Source organism: Cnephaeus nilssonii (assembly GCF_951640355.1).
Source record: "Cnephaeus nilssonii genome assembly, chromosome: 24".
In the NCBI taxonomy this organism is placed as follows: Eukaryota; Metazoa; Chordata; class Mammalia; order Chiroptera; family Vespertilionidae; genus Cnephaeus; species Cnephaeus nilssonii.
Genome location: NC_137095.1, coordinates 7599183 through 7615912, shown reverse-complemented (window position 1 = coordinate 7615912; position 16730 = coordinate 7599183). Strand labels below are relative to the sequence as shown.

The 16730-nt window shown below is 48.1% G+C and overlaps 1 protein-coding gene across 1 annotated transcript in view; it reads left to right on the top strand.

Moving 5' to 3' along the window:
• The window catches only part of LOC307094945 (zinc finger protein 418-like), a 35169-nt gene extending 21478 nt beyond the window's left edge, over positions 1-13691 (top strand). The window contains exons 2-4 of the mRNA XM_079764147.1: positions 3832-3849; positions 8276-8399; positions 9911-13691. Coding sequence (XP_079620273.1) covers positions 3847-3849; positions 8276-8399; positions 9911-11229 — 1446 coding nt within the window. The 5' untranslated portion in view covers positions 3832-3846 and the 3' untranslated portion in view covers positions 11230-13691. The remainder of the gene's footprint in view (positions 1-3831; positions 3850-8275; positions 8400-9910) is intronic.
• The last annotated feature ends 3039 nt before the right edge of the window (positions 13692-16730 follow it).

The window sequence follows — 16730 nt, the reverse complement described above, 5'->3', positions numbered from 1 at the left end:
CATGGAGCAAGCTCTGCTGCAGAAGTTACTAGGCTTTCATCACCTGGGCGTCAGCATGTGCACCAAGAAAAAACTAGTGACCCAGGCAGGCCCAACCTAATCCTATCTAATAAAAGAGTAATATGCAAATTAACCATCACTCTGCTACACCTACAAGCCAATCAGGAGTGAATATGCAAATAAACCCAACCAAGATGGCTACGGCCACAGAGAGCAGGAGGGAGGCTTGGGTTTCCCCAGCAAAGGAGGAAGCCAAGCTTTCCGCCAGCCCTTGCCGGCCTAGGCCTCCACTCAAGGCTACAAAGTTTCAATGATAGAAGATACATTAATTCAAACAGAAATGGTGGCAGCCACGGAGCTGGAAAGAGCCGGAAGCTAGGGTTGCCCCTGGCAATAGCGGAAGCCAAGCTTTCCGCACACCCTGGCCAGCCCAGGCCTCGACTTAAGGGGACCCCAGAGGAAATCTGGGCACAAGTGGCACAGATCAGGTGGGTGGCCTACAAGGAGCATGCCCTGCCCATTTTGGAGCTGAAGGGAGGTCACTGGCTGGTTTGAACAACAAGGATCAGAAAATGAGGTCATGGCTGGGCTGTTGACACTATGGGAGGACTTGACCTTCTCCTCAGGAGGCCTTACAGTTCCTCAGAGGTCTCATTAAGTTCCTCGGAGGTTTCTAGAAAATTCTTGAGTAACCTTATAACTGTGGTTTTGAACTCTATATCTAAAAGTTTGCCTTCCTCCATTTCTTTCACTTGTGACATATTTCTTTGTCTACACATTTTCGCTGCTTCCCTGTGTTGATAGAGTGGGTTTGTGTGCTAGGTGATCTATAGGGCCCAGTGGCTCAGCCTCCCCAATCACCTGAGGTGGACACTCTTGGTGCACCCCTTTGTGGGCTGGGTGCCTAGTCTTGTACTTAAGCCTTGGTTACTGTTGGTATCACTGGGAGGAATTGACCTCCAGGCCAATTGGCTGTGAGGATCAGCTGTGTCTATAATGGAAGAACTGCTGTGCTGGAGACACCCTTATGGGGTAGGACTTGCTTCAGTGGGGCTTTCGTGCTCACTGAGTCTGCCTCTTGAGTGTGTCACTTATGGATGTGAGGAGTTGAAATCTGATATTGTCTCACACTGACCTCTAGGTACACTGGCTCCTGGTTCTCCAAGGAGGTGCAAGTCAGCTACTGTCTGAGGCCACCCAGAAGGCGCTATAGCAAGATCTGCAGATTTCTCCTCTTTTTGGGGGGTTTGGACGTTTTGGAGCTCTCTGGCCCAGCTGCCGTTTGTTAGGTTAATCTGCGAAAGGGCAGGCCATTCAAATGCAAAAGCTGCTGCACACATTTTGGGTGGGGCTGGGTCTCAGAGAATCACCAGGACGTGGCAAACAGCGATGGCTGCCAGTCAGCTGTCTCTGTGTCTCCATGTCTCCGCGTCCCCACGTCCCGTGCCCCAGCTCAGTAAACAACGATTCCTGTAAGCACCTCTGCAAGAAAGCCACCCTCACTTTCCGACCTGATGCCAGAGAGTCCAGCTTCTCCCCGTAGGAGTCTGGGTCCCCAGAGTCTCACCGGAAACTGGTGTTCAGAGCAGTCAGGAGCTTGTATCTCCTTCCCGATTGAAAAAATATTTTCTGCATGGATTCAAGAACTCAAACACTACAGGCCAAGTTGAGGCAGACCTGCTCCAGGCTGGTTCCTGTTCCCTAAAAGTTCTACCTGGGACATTCTCTATAAAGACAGAGCAATGCCAAAGCCGGTTTGGCTCAGTGGATAGAGCGTCGGCCTGCGGACTGAAGGGTCCCAGGTTCGATTCCGGTCAGGGGCATGTACCTTGGTTGCGGGCACATCCCCAGTGGGGGGTGTGCAGGAGGCAGCTGATCGATGATTCTCTCTCATCGATGTTTCTAGCTCTCTATCCCTTTCTCTTCCTCTCTGTAAAAAATCAATAAAATATATTTAAAAAAAAAAAATAAATAAAGACAGAGCAAGGCATGATTTTGCTTACACGTCTTGGAAGAAAATGTGATGGCCCACACTCACTTTGCTGTTGTTGAGTCAAATCAATCTTAACACGGTTCATTTTAAAAATGTCTTTATTTTTTAGAGAGAAAGGGAGATGAAATAACATCAATGATGAGAGAGAATCATTGACCAGCTGCCTCCTGCATTCCCCCTACTGGGATGGAGTCCCCAACCTAGGCATGTGCCTAGACCTGGAATTGAACCAGCGATATCTTGGTTCATGGGTACACACCCCACCACTGAGCAATGCTGACTGTGCACACTATTATTTTTTATTGTTGACTTTATTACAGATGTTGCCAATTTCCCCCCATACTTTTGCCCCTTTTTCTCCCTCTACCCTGCCCCCACTGCTTCTAGTCCCTCAACACAGTATTGTATATGTCCATGGCCTATGCATATATGTATATTCTTTAAAATATTTTTTATTGATTTTTAGAGGGTAGAAAAGAGAGGGAGAGATAAAAACATCAATGATGAGAGAAAATCACTGATTAGCTGACTCCTGCCCCTCCCCACCCCCACAATGGAATTTCAGCCTACAACCCATGTATGTGCCCTGACCTGGAAAAGAACCAGTGTCACATGACCTCATCATTTGTGGAATATAATGAACAGCATAAATTGATGCACAAAAATAGATTCAGAGACATAGAAGCATTGAACAGATCATCAAACTTCAGAGGGAAGGTGCGGTGGGGGCATTAAGAGATCAACCAAAGGACTTACACTGAGTGGCCAGATTATGATGATCTCTAACGCATAATAATCTGGCCACTCAGTGTATATCCTATATAATAAAAGGGTAATATATAAATTGTCCCCTCCACCAGGAGTTCGACCAGTAGGCTGGCCGGACAACCGCCCATGTTCCCTCCCCCTGGCCAGGCTGGCCAGACCCCACCCATGCTGAGTGGCCAGATTACTATGCGTTCAGAAATCATAATAATCTGGCCACTCAGTGTAAATGCATGCATATAAGCATTAACTAATGGACACAGACACTCGGGCGCTGAGTGCATGTGCTGGGGATGGGGGTTGCCAGGGAGAGGTCACTGGAGGAAAAAGGAGACATTTAATAATATATGTAATACTTCAAACAATAAAAAATTAAAAATAAATATTTTTTTAAAAAGAACCATACCTCCTGGTTCATAGGTCGAGGCTCAACCATTGAGCCACACCAGTTGGGCTACATTATTTTAAAATTTAAAAAAATACATGTATATCTTTATTGTTGATCGTATTACAGATGTCTCCCATTTCCCCCCTGTGTATATATATTCTTTGGTGGATCTCTTGCATTCTTTCCCACCCTCTTCACCTTGGAGATGCGTCAGTCTGCTCCAGTTAGCCAGGCCTTTGATCTCATCTTGTCCCTCCCCAGGCGTCCCTTGCTGGGCCACAACACCTTCATTCATTCACCTGGGATGCTAGTACTCCCCTGGGCAGTGCAGCGGAGAAAACTACATTACCCAGAAGGCGATGCGCCCACGCAGGCGGAGCTGACGGGCTTATCTTGTGTGCATCCGGTTAGGGCGGGACTTCCGCCTTCCTCCTCCTGGCAGTCCTTTTAACCTCTTAGGTCTTTGTTCAGATTGTCAAGCTTCAGGACGCTGGTGGTGAGAAGGAGGAGGCCTGGGAGGCCGCTGTCTACGGTGCAGGGTGTGTCTGAGGCCCCTGGAGCCCCAACAGACCGAGATCGGGGTCCCCGTGCCTCCCGGACGCCTCTCTGCTCACAGCGTTCCCGCAGCCTGACCCCCTGAACCCTCCAGCCTGGGGGCCGGCGCCGCTCAGGTCCTGCCGCCCAGGTCCCAGCGTCCGGAATGGTGAGTCCCTGGTGGTGACACGTGGGTGATGGGGAAGAGGGTGGAAGGCTGCAGGGCCACCTTGTGAGGACGTGATGGTGACACTGAGCTGGGAGGATGGAAACCCGGGCCTGTTTGGGATCTAAAGGCAACAAAGAGATGGATGAGGTGTGTGGTTTTGCAGGAGGAGTTTTACTTTCATTCTCAGGGCGCTGGGGACATGGATGTTAGGGTCGCGGAAGGAGGAACACACGGGGTCCAAAAAGGGTGAAGAATTAGGAATCTACTAGAGGCCCGATGCACAAAATTTGTGCAAAGGGGCTGGGCCCTCACAGCCACCGCAGCTTGCCTCGGCCCTTGCAGTCCTGGCTTCATCTGGAAGGTCTTCCAGAAGGTCATTCCGCTGGCTGGTCTAATTAGCATAGTACACTTTTATTATTATACACTTGATCTTAGCCAAAAGGCCGAGAAGCGATACTTTTATTATTATAGATTAGGCCACCTGGAAGGTCGGAAACGGTCCCGTTGAGGGGCTCAGGAGGCGGAAGCTGGTCCTGAGGCTGCCGCAGCGTCACTTGTCTGCTTTCGCTGCTTTTCTGGGCCTGGAGCTGACATACAGCTGAGGCCTAGATGTGATCTTTAGGGGAACAGATCGGCGGTCTCGGTTGCCTGCCTGGTTACTGGCTGGGGGAGGGGAGGTCACCCTGGGGGCGAGGTCCTTGTTTCCCAGTTGTGCCCCTTGCTAGCATCCAGAGCTTCCTTGTAGGTCCGGAGACAGGATTTCCAAAGGGGATGGAGCAGTGGTTAGGCCCCTATGCCAGTTCCAACCTCTGCTGTGATGCCCGGGGTTATGGGGAGAGGGATTATCTGAACCGCCCTTTGGTGTCGGATGTGGTGGGTTCCGGGGACAGGTAAAGACTGATTATTGGGGGGCTGCATCTACATGGGGTGAGCGATAGGTGAGGGTAAGGCGGAGTCTGGTGGGCCCGATCTGGTGGCTGTAACAGTTAGGGGACTCCAGGTCACGTGATGGAGGTGTTGGGGGGTGGTGTTAGGGTTTAATCTGGAAAGGTGGAACCACGGGGTTTGCTCCGGTAGTTTAGCTGCAGTGGGGTGGTTAGCAGTACCTGGTCAGGGCCTTGCCATCGGGGCTGTAAATTATTCGACGGGTGGGTTTCCTTTAGGAGGACCCAGTCCCCTGGCTGTAGAGGAGTAGGGGGGATGGCTCCCCATGAAGGTGGAGGGAGGACTTGATCAGCATGCTCTCTCAGTAATGGTTGGAAGAGATTTAAAATGGGGACATAGTCTCCCAGAGGGGGGTCTCTGTGGAAGGGAAGTTTCCTAATAAGGAGGGTCTTCCATACATGAGTTCACAGGGACTAAGACAGGAGGGTGCATGGGGGGATTGCCCCGATGTGCATAAAGGCGAGCGGAAGGAGGGGAATGTAAGGTTCTTTAGTTTCGAGAGTTAATTAAGTTAGTTTTGACTTAATGAAGGAATTTGCCTTTTCCATCTTGTGAAGATTGGGGCTGGTAGGGGAGTGTACATTCCATAGGATGTTCAGAGTGGAGGAGACCTGTTGAGTAGTTATTTGAGACATGAAAGCAGGTCCATTATCTGATTGTAATGAGGTGGGGAGGCCAAATCTGGGAATGATACGATGAATGGGAGCTTGTGTGACCTTGAGGACTTTTCAGACGCAGAGGGGAATGCTTCTACCAGCCTGAAAAGCTAACTATGAGGGATAAGAGATATTTGTTTTGCTTTTTAATAGGAGATATGTGAGTGAAGTCAATTTGCCAATCTTGTCCAGCGATTTGGCGCCGTGCCTGATGAGTGGGGAAAGAAGGAGGTCTAATCTGACCTGTCCTGAGTAAAAAGTAGAACAGGTTTTGGTGATATCTTCTTGCAGAAGGAAGGCTAGGCTAGGACATGCGATGAGGGGTTTTAGGAGTGGTAAATGTATCCTATACATAGGGAATTGTGAATAGCCTGTAAGATATCACGGGCCTGTCCCTGGGGAAGGATATATTTTCCCTGAAATTTTAACCGTGGATCTTCCTGCATAGCCCCAAGAGCTACTAGGGACTGATGTTCCTCTGGAGTGTATTTGGGTGTTATATGGGGTGTAGCTAAGAGCTGCTTGGCCTCCTGGTCTGCTTTGTTATTTCCCTCTACTACGGGATCATTCCTGACTCGGTGTCCTCTTCAGTGTATGACTTTTAAAAAATATGGGAGAGGGATATAGTGTTAGAAACATCAATGAGAGAGAAACATCGATCAGCTGCCTCCCGCATACCCCCTACTGGGGATGTGCCCACAACCAAGGCACATGCCCCTGACCGGAATCGAACCTGGGACCCTTCAGTCTGCAGGCTGACGCTCTATCCACTGAGCCAAGCCGGTCGGGGCAGTGTATGACTTTTAAGAAGGCTAGAAAGGGGGAGAGAGGTTCCTCAATACCAAGCAGGAAGACCTGTTGATGGTTTCAGTGATAGTGTCAAGGACTCTGAATGAGCGGTGGAAATTAAGAAAGTCTAGGCTCAGCTATAAGAGCTTAAGCCACAGCAGAGAGCCTGGGTGGGACTACTTTAGCTTACTAGGAGAGAAGGGGTCCCTTCGGACGTCAGGGGTGATCGGGTCCTGTCTCACTGGACAACAGAAACCTTGTACCCCTTCACAAATAACACACTTTTAAACACACTCTTGACTTTCAGAAATATATACGTTCAACAAAGTACAAGAGACCTTTTGTAGTAAAAACCAAGAGCAAGTGAATTAAAACGTGTCAAGCAGTTGATGTTTCAGTATTTCATGCTGTTTAAAAAATATTTAGATGCTTATCATCTAACCCAGCAATGCTCCAAAGCCTTTAAGTTACCAAAGACTTTGGAAAATCAGGTGTAAGCACATGAGGCCGGAGAAAAGGCAGGGGGAGGAGGGAGCTGCTTGGATTTGAAACTGTCACATTTTGTCCTAACCGGTTTGGCTGAGCGGATATAGTGTTGGCCTGCAGACTGAAGGGTCCCGGGTTCATTTCTAACCAATGACACATGCCTGGGTTGCAGGCTCGATTCCCAGTAGGGGGCATGCAGGAGGCAGCTGATCAATGACTCTCTTTCATCATTGATGTTTCTGTCTCTCTCTTCCTCTCCCTTCCTCTCTGAAATTCATAAAGAAATATATATATACTAGAGACCCGGTGCACAAAATTCATGCACTGGGTGGGGGCGTGTCCCTCAGCCCAGCCTGTGTCCTCTCCAATCTGGGACATCCCTCTCACAATCCGGGACTGCTGGCTCCCAACCGCTCGCCTGCCTGCCAGCCTGATCACCCCTAACCACTCTTCTGCCAGCCTGATGGATGCCTAACTGCTCTCCCTTGCTGGCCCAATTGCCCCCAGCTGCCCTCTCCTGCTGGCCTGGTCCCCCCCAACTGCCCTTCCCTGCTGGCCTGATCGCCCACAATTGCCCTCCCCTGCTGGCCATCTTGTGGCCACATGGGGGTGGCCATCTTGTGTGAGGGCGTGATGGTCAATTTGCATATCACCTCTTTATTATATAGGGTGTGTGTGTGTGTGAGTGAGTTTAATTAAAGAACTCTTAAAAACAAACAAAAACTGCCACATTTTCCTTAGGAATAGGATGCTAAGGTTGGGGTTATAATGGGTTCAGCTTCTGATAGTAGCTGGACTGTGAAGTCGGCATTCCTAGTTTTGCAGTGAAGGAAGTTGTTCTTTGGGAAATGTGGGGTTGGGGTGGATGAAAAGGTCCTGAGGTGAGGACAGTGTTCAGAGCATTAAAGGGGTGAGAATGCTGGCTTTGGGATGTAAAGGCTCAGGAGGTGGTCGCTTCACCATGTTATGTCATATCGGGGCTTTGCGGGAAGACTGAAGTTGGAAACTCAGAGGCGAGAGTACGCAGAAAGCCTTTTAAAGGAGAGTATTTCTTGTCCAGAGGAGGGGACAGTCATGGAGGAGATAAGGCATTTACAGTCTAAGGAATGGCACGGCTTTGTGGGCTGAGAGGGAAACCCATGGGTTGGGACTTGAGTGACAGTTAAGAGAGAGATGTCGCCGAAACCGGTTTGGCTCAGTGGATAGAGCGTCGGCCTGCGGACTGAAGGGTCCCAGGTTCGATTCCGGTCAAGGGCATGTACCTTGGTTGCGGGCACATACCCAGTAGGGAATGTGCAGGAGGCAGCTGATCGATGTTTCTCTCTCATCGATGTTTCTAACTCTCTGTCCCTCTCCCTTCCTCTCTGTAAAAAATCAATAAAACATATTTTTAAAAAAAGAAGACAGTGGCTTTCATGGGATGAAGGCCTGGTCACTTCTCTGATGTGTAGAGTGGAGAGAACAGGTGGATCTGGAGGGTGGGGATTATAAGAGACTTAGAATCTTAACATTGAATCTTATCATGGACTGTACTGTCCCCATTATGACAGGATATGAACTTTGAGGACGTGGCCATTGCCTTCTCTCAGGAGGAGTGGGGGCTCCTTGATGAGGCTCAGAGACTTCTGTACTGCGATGCGATGCTGGAAGTGTTTGCCCTTGTGTCATCTGTAGGTAAGACCTTCACATTCTCCCAGTGTCCTGAGGTGATGACCTCTCTTCCTTTTATTCCTCAGCCGTAGCTTTCTCTCTCCCAAAGCCAGAACATGGCCTCTGCTAATGGCCCCCACTGTCCTGTCAAATGTGCTGTGGCTGCCAGGGATGAGCTGTGTGGAGAGCCCTGAGCAATAGACTCCCCAAACATCCTTAACATCCATTGCCTCGGAGAGTGCAGGAAGAGTATGAAAGTTATAAGTCTTGCAGACATCTTCATGGGACCCGCATTAACTTCCTCTTCCTGGGAAGGTGACTATGTCCACATCCATGGTTTCCACTTCTGTGCCCTTTCTCCAGTTAAAGCTTCTTTTTGAAAGTCTGTGCCAGGTAGTGGGATTTACCCTGGGGCAGTTCTTGTGAGATTCTCCTTCCACTGTTTATAATATTCTCTTCCCTGAATACCATTGCATGCTGAGTTGCCCTGGGCCAGTGCTGGCTGCTCACCTCTGCTGTGCTCCATTTATACTTGAGATGTTTAGGTGTTGCGTACTTGTACAGTAGCAGGTTCAGGGAGAACCCTGGTGTATTTTCACAAGGTGCACACGCAGGATGATCTCAGAGGAGGCTCGGCCCTGTTGAGTTGCAAGTGGGCGAAGCATGACGTAAGTGTGATGATGTTTAGATCATACCAAGAACCTGCGCGTTTCCAACAGTGTTTAGGTGCAGGTGCCATTTATACTTTTTCTTTTCCATGCTGGATTACTTTGCTTGGAATCATTATTTTATCGGTGACTTCCTGGCTTTTTTGGCTACCTTCACCCTTACGGCCTTTTTTGCATCCCCTGTCCCCCTGCAAGTTTTTTTTCTGCAGTGTTCTACAACACAGACCTGCTGATGTGTTATGAGGTGCACATACATGCGTAAGTAGACCTCGAATATCAGCTATTCACGTACTGAATTTTACTTGGAATAACATGTAACCAACTTTTGGCACAGCTTGCCCAAGTCACGAGCATACAAGCCCTCCTGAATGCTGCGAGCCGAAGAAGGAGCGGATGATCCCTCCGCTCTTCCATGTGGTTCTTGCCATGCTTGTGTCATATTTCGTTTGAGGTCTCCCTTGTTTTTGACCATAAGTAGCCAGAACTTCATAGCAACCTATTTCAAATCCTTCCTGCAAATATTTTATTTTCAGCTCGTTACATGAAGCCAAGGTAATATGTGGAACACACTTTTGCAGTGGGACATCCTCTTGTCACTTAGTCAACATTCATTTCCTCACCATTTTTTAAAAAAATATATTTTATTGATTTTTTTACAGAGAGGAAGGGAGAGGGATAGAGAGTTAGAAACATCGATGAGAGAGAAACATCAGGCAGCTGCCTCCTGCACACCCCCCACTGGGGATGTGCCCGCAACCAAGGTACATGCCCTTGACCGGAATCGAACCTGGGACCCTTCAGTCCACAGGCTGATGCTCTATCCACTGAGCCAAACCGGTTAGGACCCTCACCATTTTTCTGTTGCAGGTTGTTGGCGTAAAACAGAAGATGAGGAGTCCTGTCCTGACCACAGTGGATCTATACAAGGAGAGTCACAGATCAGGACTTCTCAGACAGCACCAGCCACCCAGAGGACCCACCTCTGTAAGCGGTGTGTCTCAGTGTTAAAAGGTATTCTGCACCTGACTGAGTCACAAACAACATACTTTGAGCAGAAAGCCTCCTGTAGTGACACATGCGGGAGAGACTTCTGTTTCAGTGCAAACCCTCACCAGCGACGGCAGGATTCTGGTGGAGAGAAGCCCTGGCAAGAAGCTATGGACAGGGTCTCGTTTATGACCAGATTCAGCTTCTACTTATCAGAGCTGCCTTCCACCACTAGGGAGGTTGGGGTTGACTTCCAAGCTCTCTCAGGGTTTCTCCAGCACCAGAACCCTCCTAACACTGAGGAGCCACCCAGGGGAACTGATATTTCACAGACATTTCTCAAGAGAAAAAGTCATCGTGAACGGGGTGAGGATGAAAAAGCTGCCAGCCACACCCAGAAAGTTGTTCAGTGTCACAATGTCTGCTCTAGTGAAGTGAAATGTGAGGGTAACCAATGTGGGAAAGTTTTTAGATGTCCTGTTAACCTCAATAGACACCGGAGAGTTCACACTGGAGAAAAGTCTTGCGAGTGTATTGATTGTGGGAAGCCATTCCGTCAAAAGTCTTCCCTCACTAAACGAGACAAAGTTCAAACTAGAGAAAAATCAGTTGAATGTAGTGAATGTGGGAAATTGTTTAGGTGCAATAGTCTTCTTCTTAAGCACCAGAGAGTTCACACTGGAGAAAAGCCGTATCAATGTAGTGATTGTGGGAAGTCCTTCAGTCAAACCTCTCACCTCATTCAACACCACAGGGTTCACACTGGAGAAAAGCCATTTGAGTGTACTGATTGTGGGAAGTCCTTCAGTCATAGGTCTACCCTCACTGAACACCAGACAGTTCACACTGGTGAGAAACCTTATGAGTGTAGTGAATGTGGGAAGTCTTTTAGGTCCAATAGTCACTTTCGTTACCACAGGAGAGTTCACACAGGAGAAAAGCCATATGAGTGTAATGATTGTGGGAAGTCATTCAGGCAAAACTCGGCTCTCACAGAGCATCAGAGGGTTCACACTGGAGAAAAGCCATATGAATGTAGTGATTGTGGGAAGTACTTCAGTAATATCTCTAACCTCATTAAACACCATAGAGTTCACACTGGAGAAAGGCCTCATGAGTGTATTGAATGTGGGAAATCTTTTTGCTACAAATCTGCCCTCATTCGACACCTGAGAGTTCACACTGGAGAAAAACTTTAAATGTGCAGGCAATGTTTTATCTTTCACTCAGAATAAAAACACCAAAGGAGAATCTTTTAGACCCATTTAACTCAATATAAACCCCTTTTATTGTAGACTCTGCTAGATTCCTCATAAGTTTCATGTACAAGTGAGGCTTTAAGGAGCTTCATTGCATTTGCTAACCTGCTCAGGCCTACAACCTGATTTATAGTAATGTCCATTGCTAGCTACACATTTCCCCCATCTTTCAGGTAATTTGTAGATATCGTCCCACTAGAACTTTGTTTTGAGGCAAACCATTCAGAGACCCAATTTTCCACTTCTTACGTTTTGATGTGCTGCTCAGAAAGTGCGTGTGCCATCTCTCGGAACAAGTGGCAATCCGAAGGAGCTAGGTCTGGTGAATATAGCGGGTGGGTTAATACTTACCAGGCAAGATCTTTTAATGTGTCTTTAACTGGTTTTGAAGTGTGTGATGGTGCGTTACCATGAAGCAAAATTACTTTGCCATGTCTTCTGGCTCATTCTGGTCATTTCACGATCAAAGCGTGGTTCAAATTATTTGTTGTCGGAAGCGACCAGTATTAATGGTTTCACCTGGTTTTAGAAGCTTATAATACACCACACCTTCCTGATCCCACCAAACGCATTGTCTTCTTTCCGAAGTGATTTGGCCTTGCAGTCGATGTTGAGGGTTGACCTGGATCAACCCATGATTTTGTGCATTTGGGATTCTCAGAATAAATCCAGTTTCGTCACCAGTCACAATTTGATGCAAAAAAAGACTTTCTTTCGTGCCATTGAAGCAATATTTTACTGATGACTTTTCAGTTTTCCATTTGTCTTTTGTTCAGTTGATGTGGCACCCACTTTCCTTCCTTTAAAATCTTTGCCATTGCTTGTAAACGATGGGAAATTGTTTGCTGAGCAACGTTTAATCTTCCTGCAAGTTGCTTTTGAGTTTGACATGCATCTTCATCCAATAATGCTTGTAATTGTTGGTCTTCAAAATTTTTCGATTGACCTAGATGTTCTTTGTCTTTCACATAGAAATCATCACTTTTAAAGCATTTATTTATTTATTTATTTATTTTAAAAATATATTTTATTTTTAAAAATATATATTTTATTGATTTTTTACAGAGAGGAAGGGAGAGAGATAGAGAGTTAGAAACATTGATGAGAGAGAAACATCGATCAGCTGCCTCCTGCACCCCCTCACCCCCACTGGGGATGTGCTCGCAACCAAGGTACGTGCCCTTGACCGGAATCGAACCTGGGACCTTTCAGTCCGCAGGCTGACGCTCTATCCACTGAGCCAAACCGGTTTTGGCTATTTTATTGATTTTTTACATAGAGGAAGGGAGAGGGATAGAGAGCCAGAAACATCAATGAGAGAGAAACATCGATCAGCTGCCTCCTGCACACCCCCCACTGGAGACGCGTCCACAACCAAGGTACATGCCCTTGACCGGAATCGAACCCAGGACACTTCAGTCCGCAGGCCGACGCTCTATCCACTGAGCCAAACCGGTTTCAGCACTTTTAAAGCATTTAAACCAGCATTCACAAGTACCTTCAAATGGAGCATGTTCACCATAGCTTCCCAAAGTATACGATAACTTTCAGCAGCACTTTTCTTCAAAATAAAATAATGAATTAAAACTTCCTGCAAATGCTCTTTTTCTGACACGGAATTTGACATTTTTAAGTGTAAGAGTATCTATGATGGTAACACCTTCAGAAAATTTGACATGAAGTTATGAAGCGTGTTGTCAATATAACAAAATAGCATACATATCAGATTGCATATATATCAACATATGTGTAACTCCATCTATTGAAAAATCCGCATTATTAACCAGTACACCTGGTAAATGCAAGTATTTGTGTGGAAGCTATTTTCCATCTTACACCTGGTTCACCTGAGAGTATGTATCAGTCACAACCCCTGCATGCTCAGGGGTTTTGCTTGAGAAAATTATGAATTCTCTGAGCTCCTGGCAGATTTTCATTTTTTTAAAAATATATTTTATTGATTTTTTACAGAGAGGAAGGGAGAGGGGTAGAGAGTTAGAAACATCAATGAGAGAGAAACATCGATCAGCTGCCTCCTGCACGCCCCCTACTGGGCATGTGCCCGCAACCAAGGTACATGCCCTTTACCAGAATCAAACCTGGGACCCTTCAGTCCGCAGGCCGACGCTCTATCCACTGAGCCAAACTGGTTAGGGCAGATCTTCATTTCTTTCTCTCTAAATAGAGAATTGGACTGACCCAGATTTCATCCAGAGCACTTGTCCTCAGCTAACAAGTTCTACTTCTTTCAGGGACATTGTGGTTCTCACATTATGCTCTGATGAATTGTTTCAGGTTCCAATTGACCAACCTGCAAACCACTTGCTGTCCTTTGCTCTCATTCATGATCCTATCTAATAAAAGAGTAATATGCAAATTGACCATCACTCCAACACCTAAGATGGCTGCCCCTATGTGGACACAATATGGCCACCACAAGATGGCCAGCAGGGGAGGGAAGTTGAGAGGGACCAGGCCTGCAAGGGAGGGCAGTTGGAGGCGATCAAGCTTGCAGGGAAGAGCAGTTGTGGGGGACCCAGCCCTGCAGGGGACAGCAGTTTGGGGGACCAGGCCTGCAGTGGAGGGCAGTTGAGGGGGGGACCCAGGCTTGCAGGGGAGGGCAGTTAGGGGCAATGAGGCTTGCAGGGGAGGGCAGTTAGGGGTGACCGGGTCGGCAGGGGAGGGAAGTTGGGAGGGACAAGGCCTGCAGAGGAGGGCAGTTGGGGGCAGGGGAGTACAGTTAGGGGTGACCAGGCTGGCAGAGGAGCAGTTAGGCATCAATCAGGGTTGTAGGAGAGTGGTTAGAGGGTGATCAGGCTGGCAGGCAGAAGCGGTTAGGGGCAATCAGGCAGACAGGCAAGCGAGCAGTTGGGAACCAGTAGTCCTGGATTGTGAGAGGGATGTCCGACTGCCCATTTAGGCCCGATCCCACACGGATCGGGCCTAAACGGGCAGTTGGACATCCCTAGCGGGGTCCCAGATTGGAGAGGGTGCAGGCTGGGCTGAGGGACACACCTTCCCGTGCACAAATATCGTGCACCGGGCCTCTAGTCTTTTTATAAAGGTGATTTTCTTTTGTCCTTTTAATTTTGTTGGTTCCATTTATTCCCTGTGAAAGGAAAGTTGCGAGATGTCAGCGTGGAGAAGTAAACAATTATGCTGGGGTCTCAAACTTTCTGTGCTTTGGAAGGTACAACATGGCGGCAGAAAACTGAACTTTGTCCAATATTGGCTTCTTTTGTATTGCTGACCAAGGCTTTGAAACAGGTGTCCTCAAACTACGGCCCGCGGGCCACATGCGGGTGTTTTTGCCGTTTTGTTTTTTCACTTCAAAATAAGATATGTGCAGTGTGCATAGGAATTTGTTCATAGTTTTTTTTAAACTATAGTCAGGCCCTCCGACGGTCTGAGGGACAGTGAACTGGCCCCCTGTTTAAAAAGTGTGAGGACCCCTGCTTTGAAAGAAAGACTGCATGACTCTGTGGTTCTGATTTGCAGTCTGTTGCCTCTTATTGATGAAGTCAGTGGTCTTTGTGAAGAGGAGGCCTTGGTATTTTTCTGTGAACAATGTGAAGTATACTGTTTGTTCACAGTATGTTTTACATAATTCTCAGCAATGGTTAGGGGAAATTCTCCGCATATATTGTAAAGGAGCCATGGTTCATGATGTCTGAGATTTCATTGGCTCGTGTCATTTGTTGTAGAACTCTGGTGTTTAGATGGAATCAAAATTAGGACAGAAACACGGTTTTCATAGTGGGTGGGATAGACTGCAGTAAATTAGATGAAAAGTGCCTGTTCTGATTGTTTATCCACAAATGATCCAGGGCCTGTGGCTTTGTGATCTTTGTGTACAAACACTCTCAGGACCTCCATAACTGTTTCCTGGGGCTGAAGTCATGGGCAGAAAAAAATAATCTAACGTTTTTTTGGTTTTTTTTTTATTCCCCTGGCTGCTCGAGGTTGTTCACCTCAAGGTTTGCTTAACAGGCAAGACCTCAAAGCTAGAGAAAGGATAATCCTGTCACTTCATCTATTTTATATATCTGATGATGGAGCTACAAATTAAAGAAAGGGAGCGTTAAAGAACATTGTTTATTTGTGAAATTTGTGCCTTTCGTATTGGAATCTCTTCATTCTACATGTGGGATGCATGTTGTTATGAGTGATGACACTGAGTTGTTGCCAACCATCTGAGGTTAAGGCTGGGGTCCATTCAATTTTATGCCTAGCTTAGTCTCAAAGGTCTTCACATTTATGAATCTAGCTCCCATTTTTGGTTACACATCAGAAAGAGGAGTCCTTTGTTTTAGGTGGAGGCTGGAGGGGGAGGCATTTCTTTGTGGAGTGGGTTGTAGGTCTTGGGAGGTCAGATGCCTCGAAGATGCTGACCTGCTGGGCTCGGCTTGGACACGGGGCTCAACCAGGTTGCTCCAAGCCCTTCCCTGGCTGACCTCGGCCACGGACTCTGAGACTTCTGGTCCCTGTGCAAGATGACACTGTCAGCGACACACCGAGGGAGCTGGGTCTCCCATCTGGTGACCTATCCAGGGGACTGAGTAGGCTGTTGATGGCTCCTTGGAGATAGTTGCTCTTCTTCCTCCTCCTCCTCCTCCTCCTCCTCCTCCTCCTCCTCCTCCTCCTCCTCCTCCTTCTTTTTCTTCGTTAATCCTCAACCAAGGATATTTTCCATTGACTTTTAGAGAATGGAAGGGATGGGGAGAGACAGAAACATCGATGTGAGAGAGATACATCATTGGTTGTCTCCGGCACACACCTGGTCCAGGGCCAGGGAACCTGCAACAAGGTACATGCCCTTGACCAGAATCGAACCTGGGACCTTTCAGTCCCCAGGTGGACGCTCTGTGCACTGAGTGACACCAGCGAGGCCTGAGGATGGTTGCTCTCCATGCAGGTGACAGTGGGGCTCAGCGCTCCAGGGAGGTGAGCGAGATATTGAACAGACAGTAACCCGGACTCCAGGCAGATGGCGCCCAGAACACCGCATGGGGACAGAAGGAACCACCCAGCAGCCCATGGGCCTCTTCCTCCCAAGGCAGGTCCCTAGGTCAGTTTGCGATCCCCCTCCTTTATCTCCCCACCCACCCAAAGGAGCATCTTGGAGCGGTTAGGGGAAATTCCCAATTGCGCCAGAGGGGGGCACTGTTGCTGGCGAGTAAAACCAGGTTAAGTCCCAGAAGCGTGGATCTCCTCCCCACCCACAGCCATCACAAAGCAGGGCGCATCTCAGCCTGAGCACAACCAAAAGCACTGTGTGGCTCTGGGCCCAGCTTTTCAGGCGCGTCTTCTCTGTCTCCAAGCAACAGCGTAGCTGGGGCGGTGCCAGCGGCCTCATTTGCATACGCCGCGGCTCCTCCAATGGGCTGCGCAGGGGCTTTGGAACGCGGTGTGGCCCACCGCCCGCGCGCGGGTGCGGGAGG